We start from the raw sequence: 20,350 nt of genomic DNA, 5'->3' as shown, positions 1-20,350 counted from the left end.
TAACCCATGAACTATGGCAAATGTGATGGTATGTGACTTGAGGCTAGTTTATAAAAGAGTGACTTCTGCCTGGCACTCTCTCTGTCTCATCACTTACTCTGCGGGAAGCCAACTGCCATGACATTAAGATACCCCAGCAGCCCTACAGAGAGGTCCTTGTGGTGACAAACTGAGCCCCCTTGCCACCACCAGCCAGAGGTCTGACTCTTGCCAGCAGTGATGCAAGTAAGCCACATGGAAGCATTTCTTACAGCCCCAGATAATTCTTTAGATGACTCTAACACCTTGTCTGCAACCTCAGCCAGACCCACAAAACTATATTGCTCCTGATTTCCCAATTCCTTCTCTGAAAGTTTATTTTAAGCTGTAGTAGATAATATACCATTTCTCATGCTTTTTTTTCTGTTCTCATATTAAAAGGATATTTGGGCTGTGCATGGTGGTTCAGGCCTGTAATCCCAGCACTTTGGGAGGCTGAGGTGGGTAGATCACCTGAGGTCAAGTTTGAGACCAGCCTGGCCAACATGGTGAAACCCTGTCTCCACTAAAAATAGAAAAATTAGCCAGGCAAGGTGGCGGGTGCCTGTAATCCCAGCTACTTAGGAGGCAGGAGAATCTCTTGAACTCAGGAGGCAGAGGTTGCAGTGAGCCAAGATCATGCTGCTGCACTCCAGGCTGGGCGACACAGTGAGACTCCAACTCAAAAAAAGAAAAAAAAATCCTGGGTATCTGGAGGCTCCTGTTGAATACAATTTTCTCTGTATTACACACACACAGAGTACATATTTTATCAGAATATTTTATTCAAGAGTTAACACTTTTTTCAAAAAGTAAAAACAATAGAATTACTTCCCTGAGTATAAAGAACTAATTCTACAATAAAAGACCATTACAAAATTAAGCAATTAGAGGTAAATAATTGTCTGCTTTCAATTATACTCTATTTCAAATTTATTCTTAAAAATTTCATAGGTTTTGGAAATTTAATGTTTAAAAAAAAAGAAACCAAAGCAACTCATTTTGCACCTGTGGTGTTAAGATATCAGTCCAATCTGTCTTTATCAAATTCAAGGGCAATCTTCAAAGCAGTGCTATTGAGGCCAACAGATTGCATGTTACATATGATAGAAACAATGATTCCTCTTGGGGGAACTTTGCTATTTAGAGTCTCTGTATCCAGTTCTTCAGGAAGGACCAGCAGGACACTACTGGCACCCACTGCCCCTCCAGTATGTGAAGCATAATGCCGTTGCTTTCTACAAGAACCATACGCTTGTTTCTTTTCCACCACACCCCATGCCATTGCGTATTTACCCTCTTTATCCCAGGACATCTCTGTGTTGGGGACTGGTGTCCACATCATAACCATTGTTTCTGGCTTGAGGTATCCAGGTAAAAGATTTTCATTGGAGTTCTTAAACAGCCCGACTTGGTAACCATACAGCATTGCATTCCCAAATTTCAGAAGGTCACCCACTGTAGACAGAAATCCACCACCAGCCCATTTATAGGAGTTATCCACATAGGGTGTGTTGATAAGACGTTTCTTTTTATTGTAAACATAAAATCTAAAAGGAAGTAAGAAAGGATCGTTAAAATTTCATAATCGCTGACTTCATGATAGAAAAATGTGTACATGAGACAGACTGTATTTCAATGTAATGATCATACATTCTCAGAAACTATAAACCACTAATTTTCAGTAGGACTCAGGTCCTAATGACACACGGATAACTAACTTAGGTAGTCTAATTACCTTTTGAATTAAAGCATAGAACGTGAGTTTTTTCTATTGGTATGGCTTGTCCATGCTGAGTGTATCAAACTTTTAATACCTGCAAAAATGTATTGGTTAATATTATACATAATATTTGCCCTGTGCATATGGAGAAACTTATCATTTGGTACATATTCCTTGTCCTTGGGGTTAATATTGAATTGTGCCACAAGTGAATTTTATAACCAAAACTGTAAACATCCAAAGCACATTGCGATGTTTAGGAATAAGGTTATTTGTAAGAATACTAGATTTCCTGGATAAAAACACCATATAAGCTGGGTGTGGTGGCCCATGCCTATAGTCCCAGCTACTCAGGAGGCTGAGGCAGGAGGATTGCTTGAGCCCAGGAGTTTGAGTCCAGCTGAGCAGCAAAGCAAGACCCTATTTAAATAAAAAAAAAAAAACCTCTAAAAAAAAAACCACATATGTATCATATATAATGATGTGACATGGTACTTTCTTGGTGCAGTGGGAAAGGCTGGAGTTAACAAACTCTAGTTTGAATCCTTTCTTCTTTTTTCAAGATTCTTATACATCCCCTAAAAGTACAAGTCATAATATTGGATGAAGTAGGGTTGGCAGTTAGGAAAGGAGTGGCCACGGGTATTTATCGGAAGATTTAAAAAAGGAAAAAAGGTCTAAAGGGGATCTTAGTATGCTCTTTAGAAAATCAATGACTTGATACGTGGTTTTCTCATTGTCTCAAAAGCAACGTGTCTAAAACTAAGTTAAGCTCTTCCAAACCTTCCTGTCATGTTTCTTTCTCGACATTAAAACCTTCATTATACAACTTTTGATGACTTTTTTGCCCTAAACTCTCATATCCCGTAAGATGCTAAATCCTACTTATTCAATCTCTGCTTTGTGTCTTACCCTTCTCCCTTCCTTCCATTCCTAGGACAACTCTCATATTTTAGTCCCTCATTACTTTCTGTCTCAAATCCTGATTGTATTTGTAATTCCAGCCAACCAAGTACAATTAAATTTAAAAGAAATTACATAATAGAAACACATTTTCTCATTGATAAATAAATTTTTACTTTTTTGGAGACAGTCTTGCACTATTGCCTAGGCTGGACTGCAGTGGTACAATCAGGGTTAACTGTAGCCTTAACCTCCAGGGCTCAAGCAATCTTCCTGCCTCAGCCTCTTGAGCAGCTAGGACCACAGGTGTGTACCACCATGCCTGGCTTTTTTTTTTTTTTTGGTAGAGATGAAGGTCTCACTGTTGTCCAGCCTGGTCTTCAACTCTTGGCCTCAAGCAATCCACTCACCTGTGCCTCCCAAAGTGCTGGGATTACAGGTATACGCCACTGTGCCCAGCCAATAATCAGCTTTCTGTAACTTTTTTTTTTTTTTTTTGAGACTGAGTCTTGCTCTGTTGTCCAGGCTGGAGTGTAGTGGCACGATCTCAGCTCACTGCAACCTCTGCCTCCCAGGCTCAAGCAATTCTCCTGCCTTAGTCTCCCTAGTAGCTGGGATTATAGGTGCTGTCACCATGCCAGGCTAATTTTTTCTGTATATTTATTTTTTTGAGATGGAGTTTTGCTCTTGTTGCCCAGGCTGGAATGCAATGGTGCGATCTCAACTCACTGTAACCTCTGCTTCCCAGGTTCAAGCGATTCTCCTGCCTCAGCCTCCCAAGTAGCTGGGATTACAGGTGCCTACCACCACACCCAGATTTATTTTTTTAATTAATTTATTTTTTTAGTAGAGATGGCATTTCCCCATGTTGGCTAGGCTAGTCAGGAACTCCTGACCTCATGTAATCTACCAGCCTTGGTTTCCCAAAGTGCTGGGATTACAGGTGTGAGCCACTGTGCCCAGCCCTGTAACTTCCTTTTGAGAGTAAAGCATTTCAAACCACTTACATTAAGACTGGAAACTAGAATTCCTCAGTCAGTCCTCCTTTAAATATAAAAATATGGAGACTTCTAGACTTTAGGATTCTAACTTTAATAAAGCAAATTCTAGATTTTAATCTCTTTGTTCCTTTTCACATAGGACAAATTAGTACATTTTTATGAAAATAATTTTGTTCAGCTGAAAGATAAACTACTATTTCAAGTTCTTAGAACATTTCTGCTTACAAGAATATAGACTAAAGTTCTTGACTAAGTTACTGAGGCATTTTTGTAACTAACTGATGGGATGATGCCAGATGACAAACAGCTTCTTCATATTTATTTATAAGAATTGTCAGATTCTGCTTAAGAGTGTTACATAACCACAGAAATCTACACCTACAAACTTAGAAACTAAAAGTACTTTTTTTCAAGAGTGAGGGGACAGGGTCTCACTCTGTCACCTAGGCTGGAGTGCAGTGGTGTGATCCCAGGCTCAGGTAATCCCCAACCTCAGCCTCCTGAGTAGCTGGGACTACAGGCAAACACAACCCTGCCTGCCTAATTTTTGTATTTTTTTTGTAGAGACAGGGTTTTGCCATGTTGCTCTAGGTTGGTCTCGAACTCCTGGGCTCAAGCAATCCCAAAGTGCTGTGATTATAGGCATGAGCCACTGTGCCCAGCCTTATTTTTAAAATGCTTCTTAAATGCTTTTAGAGATAATATCATCACTTAGTATTTATTGTTACAAGAAGTTTGAAAACCAACAGAATTTCAAATGCATATTATAAAAACAATGCCACTTTAACATCTAGTATTAACATTTATTGAACTACTAGTAGAGAGTCTGTCAGCTAAAGGCATGAAAAAGAGCTTGATATGGAACAATTTTTAATTCTGGAAGACACCTCAGAAATAGAAGGTAAAGGCCAAATCTATACTGCCAAAATACAGCAAAGGCTGAGAGGAGGTGGAGATGGTTAATGAGTACAAAAGAAACAAATAATTAATAAGATCCAGTATTTGATAGTACAACATGGTGACTATGGTCAATAATAATTGTACATTTAAAAATAACTAAAAGAGTAGGATAGGATTGTTTGTAATACAAAGGATAAATAATTGAGGGAATGGATACCTCATTTTCCACGATGTGATTGTTACACATTGCATGCCTGTATCAAAACATCTCATGTACCCCATAAATACATACGGCTGCTATGTACCCATAAAAACTGAAATTAAAAATTTTAAACATTAAAAAAATGCAGCAAACACTCCAGAAAACATCCATTTTATTTGGTTTTCATCCCATCTAGTTATAAAATTAGAAATTTTTGTTGCAAACATTGTGCCAAACACATAGAAAATATGGCCAAGTTCTAATAATAAGCCGAGGCATTGACTGAGGATTCCCCTTTCAACAAATTGAGTGTCTTTCAGTGGCAAGAACATTCACTGAACTCCTTTGTGATGTTTACTCACAGAGTTATGTAGTGTACTTGCCTATACAGAGTATATTAGCTACACAGAATCAATATAGTTATGCTCCTAAATAGAATCAATGTTCCCATTGTTCCATTTAAGAAAATCCCAATTTTATTCAAGACAACAGTGTACCCAGCTAAAAACAATTTTCTTGCTTCCCTTACAGCTAAGTGTGATCTTGTGACTCAAATCTAAGCAAAAGAATTTAAGTGCTATTGTGAGGCAAGATTCTAATGAGATACTTTAAGCAGGTGACAGTATGGTACTATTTTAAATACATGCATAAACACACGGAGAAGGGATAAAGAGAAATATTTACTCCTGGAAACACAGTAACTCTAAAAAGCCCTACTCAGGATATTACAAACAGATTTATGGTTATACCCAACAAGTCAGTAGACTAAATAACAAAGCCAGAAACATTTTTTTTCCCTGCAAAATGGTACCATCAAACAAATGAATATAAACATATATATTTATTAAGTTTTACTTTAAGGTTTTATTTTTGTCTGTAACTGAAAAGATTCCTTTTACTCCCTAAATTCCCCCAAAAAGCTGGTGCTTTTAAACTCCTTTAAAATAATTATTACAAAAAATAATCAGAGTTGAGTTCCAGAGGCCCAAATAAATACTGTATCAAATAAAATAAAAACAAGGCAAATGGACAAAACATCTTCCTGTGTAACAAAATTTCCTTCTTTTACTGCCCTATTTTATTTCAGCAGCCCATTTTATTTAACTAAAATAATCAACTATCCGTTAGAACCATTGGAAACTACTAAAAATTAAAACGAAACAACCAAACCAAAAGCATCTCAGAGCTGATAGGGACCCTTAACACTAGAGATAGAAACCCATTGCCTTTTTTCAAAGAATAGAAAATAAAATGAGCTAGGCTCATACCTGTAATCCCCACACTTTGGGAGGCTAAGGAGGGAGGATCATTTGAGGTCAGGAGTTTGAGCTCAGCCTGGAAAACACAGCAAGATCTCATGTCTACAAAAAATTTTTAAAATCAGCTGGGTGCGGTGGCGCACATCTGTAGTTCCAGCTACCTGGAAGGCTGATACAGGAGGATCACTTGAGCCAGGGAGTACAAGGCTGCAGTGAGCTATGATTGTGCCACTGCATTCCTGCCTGGGCAACTAGAGTGAGATCTTGTCTCAAAAAAGGACAAAAAAAGAAAGAAAATGAAATTAACTCACCATCATATGGTATATTTTGATTTTCATGCAAGTCACAAGTTAATTACTCATCAAGAAAACAGGAAACAATAGCTGCCCTGCAGTCTGCACATTCACAGAGCCTTAATTTCTAGCTTAGTAAAGAGGCTCAGTGAGTGGACATAATGTCCTTCTCCCCTTATATACAGAGCTACACATCCACTTTCAAAATTTCAAATGTGTAGGTCTAAATCACAGTAAGGTCATGCATCTGTGCCATCTTTATTAGAGAATCATTTTTTAGATTCAACTGACAACTTCTGGTATTTTTTTTTTTTTCTGAGACAGGGTCTCACTCCATCATTCAGGTTGGAGTGCAGTGGCACGATCACAGCTCACTGCAGCATCAACTTCCCGGGCTCAGGTGATCCTCCCACCTCAGCCTCCAAGTAGCTGGGACTACAGGCACATGCCACCATGCTCAGCTAATTTTTTTTTTGTATTGTTTCACTATGTTGCCCAGGCTGGTCTTGAACACCTAGGCTCAAGCAATCTACCCTTCTCTGCCTCCCAGTCGTATTTATAATTTTTCTGGTGCTTTCCAGTAAAATATAATGCTAGACCCAAAAATAATAAACACAAAGAGTCTCAAGTAGTTGAGAACCACAGGCCATTTAAAAAATTAAAATTCATTGCTTGTTGCTAACCTAATTTATTTTGGGTCCCCAAAAAATCTTTTAGGCCATAGACTGATTTGCAATGCACATTTAATCCTTTTAAATAAGCTGATAATTTAAAAATTATAATTTAAATACAACAGAAGATTGAACAAAACTAGTGTGTAGAAAGGAACATAAAGCTAAAAAATTTTTTTTTAAATGGCACCATTTCATCTATTCCTAAGTGCAAGTAAGCCATTTGTAAAGCATGTACTAATGGAAATATGCAAGGTAAAAGTAACAGTTGATTTGTTAAATGTGCTATCTTTCTAACAAATCAAATAATAAAATAGAAAACACCGTAACTGTAAAATTCCTATTAGTCATTAAGCCTCAAAATTCTCTCCTAAAGTCCCTTTCACAAATTACTAGTAGAAATTATAATAAAATTTTAGTTTGATATATTCCACTGAATGGCTTTCAAACTTTTTTTTCAACCTCAACAAAACTGAATGAAAACACACACATACACACACACACATGCACACCACCCTTCTAAAACAGGAGTTTTATGGAGCAACACAGTGGCCAGTGGCATAGATGGCTGTTTGTTGACCAAACTGACTCTTCTCTTCTTACTTAGTAATAAAGTATAGCAAGGCACATGCCTGCTCAGCTAGAAATTACATTTCTCAGCCTCCCTTGTTGCAAAGTGTGATCATATAGCTATGTTTTTGCCAGCAGAAGGTGGGCAGAAATGAGGTGTGACACTTGCAAGTCTAAACCTTAAGGCCCTGAGTACATGCTTCATCCCACTCTTTCTCTTTTCAGGAAGCTGGAGCACCTGCGGGGCTCTGATTGAGCTTCAGGTGTACAGATGGGGACACCACTGTGGAGGAAGGAGCAGTAAGATGGATGAATCTGGGCTCTTAAAAGCTTGTGGGGAACCAATCAGAAACTGCTCACTTCAAGAATGTTGCATGGGAGAATTAAAGTTTTATTTTCCTCACGCCACTGTATTTTGGTGTCTCTTTAATGCAGCAGCCTAGCCTTTACCCCAAAGCTTGTATTTACCTTTACCACCTGCAATGTACTTTATCATATTCTATATTGTTTCATTTAAAAAAACAAAATCCTGGTGCTCAACCCTCTAAACTGATTTTCCAACTCAATAATTGAACGTTACCTACAGTTTGCATACTACTATGGCAGGAAGAGAGAAGAGTAAAAAGATACGGATCAGTAAATAATACCAAATACTTAACAAACTGAATTTATTCTGACCTTAAATAATCAAGATAGAACTCAACTGGCCATTTTATAAACTTCTGACTCACCCTCCTAACATCTGACACAACTGCCCTTTCATAAGTATTCTTTGTTCTTTCTGAATTAAAGTATTTTTGACAAGTTACCAAGTATTTGCTTTCCAAATACTTTTTCCTCTACTAATAAAACCCCAAATTACTTTAAAAGGTCAAACAAATCTTTATTGCATTTGCTAACACTGTGTCTCAAATTTGTGTCTACAAAATAAGCTCAAATGTTTAAAATTCAAATACTTCCGTGTGTGATTTTTGAAGTATACCAGTTCAGACAAGGAATCTTTATGTATTTGGTTCGCATTATTTTGATCCTGTCTCATCTCAACTGAACACGTAAATTTTTTAGCACTTACATATACTCTTGTGCTTGCTTTATTTAATTCACTAATTAATTAATTTTTAGAGATAGGATCTTGCTTTGTCACCCAGACTAGAGTGCAGATCATAGCTTATTGCAGCCTGAAACTCCAGGGCTCAAGCAATCCTCTCCGCCTGACTAGCTAGGACAACAGGCATGTGTTACCACACCCTGCCAATTTTTTAAAGAATTTTTGTAGGGATGGGGTCTCAGTCTTGCCAAGGCTGGTCTCAAACTCCTGGCCTCAAATGATCCTCCTGCCTTGGCCTCTCACAGTGCTGGGATTACAGACATGAGCCACACAGCACCTGGCCAGAATTATTTTAGATTATGTAAATTAATAGTTAAAACTAAGTCAGAGAATCTCTCCATAACAGAAAGCATATATTAAAATATAAAATTTGTAAAGGCTAAAACACTGACTAAACCCTTTCCTATTATAGTGGTAAATGAATCAAATATGAAATTATATAAAATCATAGCATTTTTCACTCCTAAGGATAAAAATTCTAGTTAATTTGTCAAAATCTGTTCTAAAGCCTCTCCATAAATTATATTAAAGTCTGCTTAAGCAATTTGCCAAGGATTTTGTTTGAACACCCAATTCAAATTTACATAAGTAACTTCAACTCGATATTTTACATCTAAAAGCTGTAGAAGAAAACGGAGAGAAACTGTGGCTTAAATGTTTTTAATCTTAACCCTTATGAAAAAGTACCTAAGGATGCCTAACTATAAGATAGTCTTTTATACTCAGTTTTTAAATGTTCGATTATTTTAGTTAGATCTTATTTTGTATTTTCGTAATATATAAAAAAATTTTTTTTGAGACAGGGTCTTGCTCTGTCACCCAGGCTGGAGTGCAGTGGCACAATCACAGGTTACTGCAGCCTCAACTTCCCAGGCTCAAGTGATCCTCCCACCTCAGCCTCCCAAGTAGTCAGGACTATAGGTACACATTACCATGCCTGGCTAATTCTTTTTGTACTTTTGGTAGAGATGGGGTTTTACCATGTTACCTAGGCTGGTCTTGAACTCCTGAGCTCAGGCAATCCACCTGCTTCAGCCTCCCAAAGTGCTGGGATTACAGGTGTGAGCCACTGTACCCAGCCCCCAAAATCTTAATTACCCTTATTAATGGCATGCAGCAGAGGCCTACACAATCCAAATAAGAGCATTTTAATGTTCACTATCAACACACAAAAAATCAACCAGAAAATCAATCAATTAATATATATATATACACACATAAAAAAGAACAAAATCATGTCTTTGCAGCCACATAAATGTAGCTAGAGGCCATTATCCTAAGTGAATTAATGTAGAAACAGAAAATCAAATACCACATGTTCTTACTTATAAGTGGAAGCTAAACATTGGGTACACATGGACATAAAGATGGAAAGAAGACACACTGAGGACTCCAAAAAAGGGGACACAGGAGGGAGGGCAAGGGTTGAAAAATTACCTATTAGGTACTAAGTTCACTATTTGGGCAACAGGTTCAATTTAAGTCCAAACCTCAGCATTACACTATATATCCATGTAACAAACCTGCACATGTATACCCTGAATCTAAAATAATAATTACAAAAAGAAATTAGGGATTACCATGTTAGCTATATACCTAAAGGGCAGTATGGCCCCACTGATAACTATGTTACATGATTATATTCTTTTTTGGTGGTGCGGTGGAGAGACAGAGTCTTGCTCTGTTACTCAGACAAGAGTGTGGTGGGGTGACCTTGACTCACTGCAATCTCCACCTTCTGGGCTCAAACAATCCTCCCACCTCAGTGTCCCGAGTAACTGGGACTTCAGGCATGCACCACCATGCCTGGCTAATTTTCGTATTTTTTGTAGAGATGAGGTCTCACTATGTTGCCCAAGCTGGTCTCGAACTCTTGGCCTCAAGCAATCCTCCTACCTTGGCCTCCCCAAGTGCTGGGATTACACGTGTGAGCCATTGTGCCTGGCCATAGCATGTATTCTTTTTGAAAGAAAGTTTATGTACTTAATTGATTTACTTGCTGGATTTTGTTCTGTAAGCTCCTGGAGGGGAGGAGCTATGTCAGCTTAGCTCTACTATGTGGTACAGTATGTGGCATGTAGTGTTTGCTCAATAAATATTTACAAATGTATGGCAAAACAAAACAAAAAATACACATATAGGTAAGCAATCTAATAACAATTTACTGTTACAGTTTTAATATTTTATAGACTATTTTAAAAGCAACATATTAAATAATGACAGTGACAGATTACCACCGACTAAGAATCCATGAGTGCATACTGGTATGAATAAATAAATAAGAGAGAAGGGAAAGCACTTTTTTTGAAATGGAGTCTCACTCGGTTGCCCAGGCTGGAGTGCAGTGGTGTGATCTTGGCTCACTGCAACCTCCACCTCCTGGGATCAAGAGATTCTCCTGCCTCAGCCTCCCAAGTAGCTGAGACTACAGGTGCATGCCACCACACCCAGCTAATTTTTTTTTATTTTTAGTAGAGATAGGGTTTTGCCATGTTGCCCAGGATGGTCTCAAACTCGGCCTCAAGTGATCCACCCACTTCCCAAAGTGCTGGGATTACAAGCCTGAGCCACCATGCCCGGCCTGCACTTTCTTATAATAGAATGCCAATTAATAAGCATAGAATGGAGGATAGAATTCAAAAATCACCATTTGACAACCACCACTGTAATAACTGATTCAGTCATGAATCATCAATAGATGCTAAAACTAGTAGAAAGTTTGATGAGAAACAGGATTTTTACATCATCTCAAATTATCTCCTCCAAATATACTTCTTGTAAAGAAAAAATGGTAACTTTACAATAACCTGACAGGCATCACCTCAAAAAGTGATTAAAATACCATCAGCAATAAAGGGACAAACTGATGTCATGTGACTTCTGATAGATATGACAAGTAAATGCAATGTTGGATCATGGATTAGATCCTGGACCAGAAAAAAAAAGTTTTTCTCCTCTTTTGCTATAAAGGACATTATTGGAACAACTGGCAAAATTTGAGTAAGGTATGTAGATTTGATAAAAGCACTGTTAATCTCCCAAATGTCCTTGTTGTCTGTTTATTTTTTTTCCTTTTTTGAGATGGAGTCTCACTGTGTTGCCCAGCCTAAAGTGCAGTGGCACAATCTTGGCTCACTGCAACCTCAACCTCCCGTGTTCAAGCGATTCTCCTGTCTGAGCCTCCCGTGTAGTTGGGATTACAGGCACCTGCCACCCTGCCCAGCTAATTTTTGTATTTTTAGTAGAGAAAGGGTTGGTTTCACCATGTTGGCCAGGCTGGTCTCAAACTCCTAACCTCAGGTGGTCCACCCACCTTGGCCTTCCAAAGTGTTGGGATTACAGGTGTGAGCCACCATACCCAGCCCTGAATGTCCTTATTTTTAGAAAAATACATATTTTATACAAAAAAATTAGCTGGGTGTGGTGGTGTATGCCTATAGTCCTAGCTACTCGGGAGGTTGAGGCAGGAGAATTGCTTGGACCCAGGAAGCGGAGATTGCAGTGAGCTGAGATTGTGCCACTGCACTACAGTCTGGGCGACAGTGCAAGACTCCGTCTCGAAAAAAAAAAGAAAAGAAAATACACATTTTGATATTTATAAGTAAAGGGGTATCACGTCGACAACTTATTTCCAAATGGTTCAGAAACAAGCACACATGTAGACAGAAAGGTAATGCAAATGCAGTAAAATAACATTAAGGGAATCTGAGTGAAGGGGTATGTGAATTCTTTGTACTACTCTTGCAACTTTTCTGGAAGTATAAAATTATTTCAAAATAGTATTAAAAATTAAAAACTCATAAAATGTAAACAAAGCATTAGCTAGAACATAAGAAAAGGAATGGCTGAAGAGCAAATTATAGATGCCTATGGTGGGTGCAGTTTTGGTTTAATTATTCATATGTTTGAAGAATTATTAATATTACTGCTGTCTTCCTTTTTTTTTTTGAGATGGAGTTTCACTCTTGTTGCCCAGGCTGGGGTGCAATGGTGCATTCTTGGCTCACCACAACCTCCGCCTCCCAGGTTCAAGCGATTCTCCTGCCTTAGCCACCTAAGTAGCTGAGATTACAGGCAAGCGCCACCACGCCCGGCTAATTTTGTATTTTTAGTAGAGACAGGGTTTCTCCATGTTGGTCAGGCTGGTCTTGAACTCCTGACCTCAGGTGATATGCCTGCCTTGGCCTCCCAAAGTGCTGGGATTATAGGTGTTAGCCACCACGCCCGGCCCCTGCTGTCTTTCATCAAGGGGTCTTAGTGCACTTTATCAACATGTTTTACTTCCTTCACTTTATAGATGAGAAAACAGACATGTAGAAGAGCTCCCAAAATGTGGCAAATTGATTTTGGAACGGAAACAAAGAAACTTTGACTTTTAACTAATAACACAGTGTTAAGATGCGATACAGCTAGACACAGCAGAAGGCATTCATTTACCTTGCTCTATTGTAAATCACTGGCTCATTTTCTTCCTGCACAGTTGTCAGCATATCCAAGTCATGGAAAATTTTCTGCATATAGTCCAAATATTTACATCCTGAAGCTCTCTCTACTATGGCTGCCAGTAGGGTATAGCCAAAAGTTGAATACAAAAACTGACTACCTTGAGACATCATTGCAAGGAGGAAAAAAAGAAAATGCTTGATTATTATTCAAAGATATATAAAATATATTCCCACTGAAAACTGGCATACCTTTAAAACTGGAATATTTTACTTCAGCATTTAGAAGAACACAGGCAATATATCAACAAATTGAGTTTACTTTGCAATTGTCCTTATTCCAAGTTCTTAACACAAGAATAAAATTATGACCAGCATACTTAAAATTTCACATAAATCTGCTCCTTTCTTTGAATAAAGTAAGCAAATAAATACTACCTCGAAACAAAATAAAACAAAAGTCTTTCAAGGTGACAACAAAACAGGAAGAGGAAGAAGAGCAAATTTGATTTATTGGGTCAACTTTGTTCTTAATCTACCTCTACTCATTGCTTAGGGCATAAATGGGCATACACATTCTTATTTTAATCAAATATTTGGGCCAGCTGTGGTGGCTCTCACCTGTATCCTAGCACTTTGGGAGGCCAATGTGGGTGGATCACGAGGTCAGGAGTTGGAGACCAGCCTGGCCAACGTGGTGAAACCCTGTCTCTACTAAAATATAAAAATTAGCTGGATGTGATGGCAGGGGCCTGTAATCCCAGCTATACGGGAGGCTGAAGCAGGAGAATTTCTTGAACCCAAGATGCAGAGGTTGCAGTGAGCTGAGATGGCACCACTGCATTCCAGCCTGGGCGACAGAGCCAGACTCCGTCTCAAAAGCAAGTAAGAAATAAATAAAATAAAATACATAAATGTAGACATACAAACCTTGTTTCAAATACATATTTAAATTTAAATACATATTAAAATATACATAGTATTTCAAATAAGTAATTTTGTATCATTTTGGGTTCTGGACAAACTCAAACTGGTTTGAGACAGGGTCTTCCTCTTGCTGTTGCCCAGGCTAGAGTACAGTGGTATAATCATAACTCACTGCAAACCTGAACTCCTGGGTTCAGGGATCCCCCCGCCTCAGCCTCCTGAGCAGTTGGGGCTACTTACAGGTGCAGGCCACTGAACCTGGCTAATTAAAAAAATTTTTTTGTAGAGACAGGGACTCACTTTGTTGCCCAGACTAGTGTCAAACTCCTGGGCTCAAGTGATCCTCCCACCTTTGCCTCCCTAAGTGCTGGGATTATGGGCATGAGCCAATTGTACCCAGCATGGAACTTTATTTTTCAAGATAAAATCCAAAATTATATTTTATTTGCTTTTATTAATTATATATATTAACATCTATTCAACTAAAAGCTTTTAAAATGAAAATAGAATAAAAGTATATAAACCTATGGTAAATTTAGATATTAAGTAGCTTCAATAGGCACTAAATCAAAAAATAAAAAAAGATAATGATTTGTATAGATTAGCTTTTTGGGAAAAAATTGATGAACAGTTATTTCTTTCTTTCTTTCATTTTTGTTTTTGAGATGGAGCCTCGCTCTGTCACCCAGGCTGGAGTACAATGGCGTGATCTCGGCTCAAGGCAACCTCTGCCTCCTGGGTTCAAGCAATTCTCCTGCCTCAGCCCCCTGAGTAGCTGGGACTACAGGGGCGCGCCACCATGCCCTGCTAAGTTTTGTATTTTTAGTAGAGATGAGGTTTCACCATGTTGGCTAAGATGGTCTCGATCTCTTGACCTCAAGATCTGCCCAGCTTGGCCTCCCAAAGTGCTGGGAGTACAGGCATGAACCACTGCACCTGGCCCAAACGCTCCTTTCTTTAAGAAACAAAGACACAAAGTAAGTTGAGCAATTTACCTTCTAACTAAATAGTAAAATATCAGTAATACCTTATCATGTCTACTTTGGTCCAGGTTGTATTTAGAGAACTATTATTCCAACATTTCTCCATAATTTTGCATGAATAGCTTGATACTGAGAATCCTCTAAATGACTAGGTAGTCTCTAATGAGGCAAAATTCAAACAATGACCCACCTGGATGCTAGGCTTTGATAGGAACTACAGACAAAACCACAAGCACCGGACTGGCCCATATCACAATTGTCAACCTCACTGAATGCACTCCAGATGGTATCATTTTACATTTCCTGAAAATTAACATTTCAGTAATGATGATTTTGTTAAGAGAAGAGATTAACACTCACCAGGTTTAAAGAACAAAGGATCATTTTTAAATAATTTTAGGGATTCAATTGAATTTTCAAACTTTTCTTTCAAATATAATTCGCCTTGTTCAAAATCATTCTTCTTCTTGCCAGGTTTTGAATTCCGGCATTTGGCTTCATTCTCCTGCTCTGTTTTAAATTTAGTAAAGTCATTCTTTTCATTGCTTTTGCCTTCTTTTTCTTGCTCAAATGCAACAGTCTCTTTCATCATCTTCAAGGCTTTATAGGCTTTCTCTTCTTTCACCTTTTTCATGTCCTTTTCATAATGACGAATTCCACTTAAATGGGAAATCAGTAATCTTGTTGTGACAGAAACCTAATTGTAACAACATGAGAATGCAATTACAATATTAAACTGTGCAACAGAAAGTTAGTTGCCCTGGAATCATGTCTCAGTAATATTTTCCATTTTGAGCTGCTGCTGGGAAAACGTCATGTACAAATCCTTAGCCTCAAATTTCAGAAAAATACCTACCTGATGACCATCTGGATTAAAAGAAAAAACTAATACACTAACAATAACTACTAACAAGCCAAAGAATGCTATGAAACATTTTAAATATAAATTCCAGCATAAACTATTTAACATGCCATTAATAAAATGAACTGTGAGTTTCACTACCTTTTCACCTTCATATTCCTTTTCTGGGAATTCGGGAACATAATGTTGTACTGGAATATCAAGATCCAGCTTCCCTGCTTCCCACAACTTGGCAAGAGCAACCATGGTGAGACTTTTGCTGATGCTGGCAATTCGCATAACTGTCTCAGGTTTACATGGTACACGGTTCTCAACATCAGCATAACCTAAACCTTTAGGGGGAAAAACGCAAAAAGTCACTATTGACAGGTTTCATGGTCAAATAAGTCTTTGAAAACTGAAGTAGTACTACCTTTAAACATCCTGTGTCTTTATCTAAAAGAAAATATATTCCACTTTTATAAGTTACTTAACACTGGACATGAAAAAGACTAAAATCTTAGAATACCAGTAAGCCTAACAATTTAACCTAATAACGAAAGTGAAATTGTACCATTTGCAATAGCAATTTTCTATGATTTAGACACAAATTTGTCTTAGCTTATCTAAGTTATTCCACATTTTAAATAAAGTATTCTTTAAAGAAAACATCTTTATTCTTTAGATTATATTTATTTTTGACTTTTGAGTGAATTTCCACCGAATTCCTTGAAATAAACACTCAATAAAAATAAGTGTGGGTCAAGCGCAGTGGCTTATGCCTGTACTCCCAGCACTTTGGGAGGCCGAAGCGGGAGGATCACCTGAGGTCCGGATCCAGGTGATCAGCCATCTGGCCAACATGGTGAAACCCCATCTCTATAAAAAATACAAAAATTAGCCGGGTGTAGTGGCGTGTGCCTGTAATCCCAGCTACTCAGGAGGCTGAGGCAGGAGAATCGCCTGAACCCAGGAGGCAGAGGTTGCAGTGAGCTGAGATCATGCCACTGCACTCCAGCCTGAGTGACAGAGCGAAACTCTGTCTCAAAAAAAAAGTGTGAAAAGATGTCCTGCAAACCAGATCTAGCTAACCATCAATTTAATTTGGCTGCAAACCAGAAGAAAAATTATGTACTAACTTACTTTTTCTAGAAAATATTTAAATTTGGTTTCCATGTTCTACAGGCTGAAAGTATGTAAATCTAATTAAGAAAGAGAAAGTGCCTGTAATCCCAGCACTTTGGGAGGCAAAGGCAGGTGGATTACTTGAGCTCAGGAGTTCAAGACTAGACTAGACTGAACAACATGGCAGAAACCGCATCTCTAAAAAAAAAAAAAAAAAAAAGTCTGACATGGTGGAGCGCACCTGTAGTCCCAAGCTACTTGGGAGGCTGAGGTGGGAGAATCATCGGAGCCCAAAAAGGTTGAGACTGCAGTGAGCCAAAATCATGCCACTGCACTCCAGCCTGGGTGACAAGGCCTTGTCTAAAAAAAGGAGGGGGGGAAGGAGGAGGAGGAGGAGGAGGAGGAAGAGGAGAGGGAGGAGGGGGAGGAGGGGGAGGAGAAGAAGGAGGAGGAAAAAGAGAGAACCCATATCTAAATAGAAAAAAAAGGAATAAATATTAAATATCTAAAAACTATTTGTATAAAGTCCATAAAGCTGACATTTGTATAATTTATGATTATGAGATTTATCATAAATTAGAGATAATGATTAGGCTATACTTGAAGGAAAAATCATTTTTCTTTTTAAAAAAATTGAAAAATTTTTATAGAGACGCAGGTGTCACTAACCAGCCCAAGCTATTCTCCAACTTGTGGCCTTCAGAGATCCTCCCTCCCCGGCCTCCCAAGGTGCTGGGATTACAGGTGTGTGCTACCTCCACTGCCCCATTTTTCTTTAAATTCAAACCCCTACTGTTCCATCAACTTCTAAAAGTGTTACTGCCTTTAAATGACACCTGAAGTTTTTTTTTTTTTTGAAACAGAGTCTTGGTCTGTTGCCCAGACACAGCTCACTGCAACCTTCGCCTTCTGGGTTCAAGCGATTCTCGTGCCTCAGCCTCCCAAGCAGCAAGATTACAGGCACCAGCACGACTGGCTAATTTTTTGTATTTTTAGTAGAGATGGGGTTTTGCCATGTTGCCCAGGCTTGTCTCAAACTCCTGAACTCAGGCAATCCGCCTGCCTCCGCCTCTCAAAGTGCTAGGATTACAGGTGTGAGCCACCAAGACCAGCCTGAAACCTCAATTTCTAAAAGTAGTATTCCTAGAAAGCTGGGATGACCAACTGGATCAATTTATGTGCAATGGAGAAGTTATACAAAAAAATGCTATCATAAAAGTATCATAAAATGAATAGAAATCCCTCTCCCTAAGTTTCTTGCCTTTTGTTTCAAAAAAACATTTGACATCTCTGCCTGGTAAAAAGGCTGATAAAGTAGACTGAGAAGTCATTAAAGACAACGGATACAATATAACCCCAATACTTAGTACTGTGCCCATTACAGAAGACAGGACTCAACAAATTGTCTTGAGTTAATTAAAAAAGAAAAATACACAAATTCTGAGTTTTAGCTACCCATAAGTGTTACCCACAAGTACTCAGTTAATGGATTGTTCTAGACAGTAGTCACCCCTTATCTGTGGTTTTGCTTTCCTTGGTTTCAGTAATCCATGGTCCAAAAATATTACATGGAAAATTCCAGAAATAATTCTAAAGTTTTAAATTGCATGCTACTCAGAGTATTGTTGTGACTGTTGTATTTTGTTGCTGGTGTTAATCTTCACTATGCCTAATTTATAAATTAAACTTTATCATAGGTATGTATGTGTAAGAGAAAACATAGTTTATACAGGGTTCAATACTATCCACGTTTTCAGGCACCCATAGAGGGTCCTGGAATATATCCCTAGGATAGGGAGGGACTACTGTATACATACAACTTTCAGACCAACAAATCCAGTCGTAACAGAAAAGTGGGAGTGGGTATTAGCAAGCCATCTTTATGACTCCAATTTATTAGTCACATTTTAAACCTTACTTATTTTAAACCTTACTTAATTTAAAACCTTGTGGTTTTAAATTAAAAACCACAGTTTTTAAATTACTGTGATTTAAAAACACCTGGCCGGGCGCGGTGGCTCAAGCCTGTAATCCCAGCACTTTGGGAGGCCGAGGCGGGTGGATCACGAGGTCAAGAGATCGAGACCATCCTGGTCAACATGGTGAAACCCCGTCTCTACTAATACAAAAAATTAGCAGGGCACGGTGGCGCGTGCCTGTAATCCCAGCTACTCAGGAGGCTGAGGCAGGAGAATTGCCTGAACCCAGGAGGCGGAGATTGCGGTGAGCCGAGATCGCGCCATTGCGCTCCAGCCTGGGTATCAAGAGCGAAAACTCCGTCTCAAAAAAAAAAAAAAAAAAAAAACACCTAATTCTCTATTCTGTTAGATGTTCTCTCTACAATATGCATCGCTTTGTGTAAACGGAATAGCATGTCATGGGATTCTCTCCAACGAGTAAAACAATATTTTATTTACCAACTGGTACAGAACAATCTACTAAACAACACTTTTCTGAACCCACCTTCTGACCAGACTTCCTTTCCATCTACAGAAACTCCAACCACTATGCCTGGTGCGCCCACCTCATCCTAAAGCGATGGGGAAAGAACCTACAGTTAGAGACCTGCTGAAAAAGCCCAGCACTCTCCTCTGGGGCCTTCCAAGGCCTCTCCCTTTCCGTCTGTACTCCGCCCCTTCTACCCGAGCCCCACCCCCTCCACCGGGCCCCGCCCCCGCCACACGGGCCCCGCCCACCTTATCCCTGGCCAGACTCACTAACAGCAAGGGATGTGCCCTGTCCGCCCCTTGGGGGAAGAGGCAGTCCCCGAGACGGGCGGTGACCTCCGCCCCGATTTGGGGAACCCCCAAGAGCGTCTGACAAAGGCTCAGCGGTGAGGAAATGGGAAGTCTTTCTCGGAAGCCGACTGCCGGCACCCCACTGCCCCTGGTGGGGTCCGCTCAGCCCCGGACAGCACCGCCGAGAGGGGTGGGTCCCCGGCCGCCTACGCCCCGCGCCCCAGTGGCCGCACCTTGATCCTGTGCAGCAGGTCGCGACTGCTCTCGATGGCTCTGGCGAAGCACCTGGAGCGGGACGGCGCCGGGGTCTGCGGAGACCACGGGGCGAGGGACTGCTCCTGTGGCGGTTCGGCCAAAGGCGATGCCTCGGGGTCAGGAGCCGCGGGGGGCTGCGCCGGAGCCGCGCCCCTCAGCCCACCCGCCAGCTTCACCCCGAGCGCCAGCCCCAGCCCCAGGCCGAGGCCCCCGACCCAGCCGTGCCCAAGTGGCGGCAGCCTGGCGCGCTGATGGACCCCGCGTCTTCCGCAGCTCGAGGCCAAGCCCCCGGGGGCGGCAGCTGGGGCAGTCACAGCTGACAGGAGCCGGTACATGGCGTCTCTACACAGCCGGCCGCCTCGGAATTCACGCAGGCCGGGCCGGCAGCGGC

General features: G+C 39.9%; 1 protein-coding gene and 1 long non-coding RNA gene across 3 annotated transcripts in view; one reads left to right on the top strand and one right to left on the bottom strand.

Annotated features, from left to right (window-relative positions):
- Positions 1–781: 781 nt before the first annotated feature.
- LACTB (lactamase beta) lies at positions 782–20,303 on the bottom strand. Of its 2 annotated transcripts, XM_064361380.1 has the most exons (6): positions 19,938–20,303; positions 19,430–19,496; positions 16,004–16,194; positions 15,361–15,697; positions 13,086–13,251; positions 782–1,568 (listed from the first exon to the last, which is right to left on the bottom strand). In XM_064361380.1, exons 1-6 carry the CDS (start codon positions 20,292–20,294, stop codon positions 1,043–1,045), a joined length of 1,644 nt encoding a protein of 547 aa, XP_064217450.1. In that variant the 5' UTR covers positions 20,295–20,303; the 3' UTR covers positions 782–1,042. The 2 variants fall into 2 exon arrangements, with proteins under 2 accessions (XP_064217450.1, XP_064217451.1); XM_064361381.1 differs by lacking the exon at positions 782–1,568 and having other exon boundaries at positions 13,115–13,247; positions 19,938–20,294.
- The window catches only part of LOC105710653 (uncharacterized), a 31,989-nt gene continuing 31,361 nt past the window's right edge, over positions 19,723–20,350 (top strand). The window contains exon 1 of the long non-coding RNA XR_010336956.1: positions 19,723–19,799. This is a non-coding gene — a long non-coding RNA (uncharacterized LOC105710653). The remainder of the gene's footprint in view (positions 19,800–20,350) is intronic.

This window comes from Aotus nancymaae, unplaced genomic scaffold, assembly GCF_030222135.1.
Source record: "Aotus nancymaae isolate 86718 unplaced genomic scaffold, 86718_ANA_hifiasm-v0.15.2.pri h1tg000041l, whole genome shotgun sequence".
Classification (NCBI taxonomy): Eukaryota; Metazoa; Chordata; class Mammalia; order Primates; family Aotidae; genus Aotus; species Aotus nancymaae.
The sequence above is the reverse complement of the archived record's forward strand: the minus strand, read 5'-3'. Positions and strand labels throughout refer to the sequence as shown.

Coding starts and splice junctions, on each gene's coding strand:
- LACTB (XM_064361380.1), bottom strand. CDS start 20,294: ATGTACCGGCTCCTGTCAGCTGTGACTGCCCCAGCTGCCGCCCCCGGG. Junction 19,497..19,937: donor ACCTGCTGCACAGGATCAAG/GTGCGGCCACTG, acceptor CCATCGCTTTAG/GATGAGGTGGGCGCACCAGG. Junction 16,195..19,429: donor AAAGGAAGTCTGGTCAGAAG/GTGGGTTCAGAA, acceptor TTCCCCCTAAAG/GTTTAGGTTATGCTGATGTT.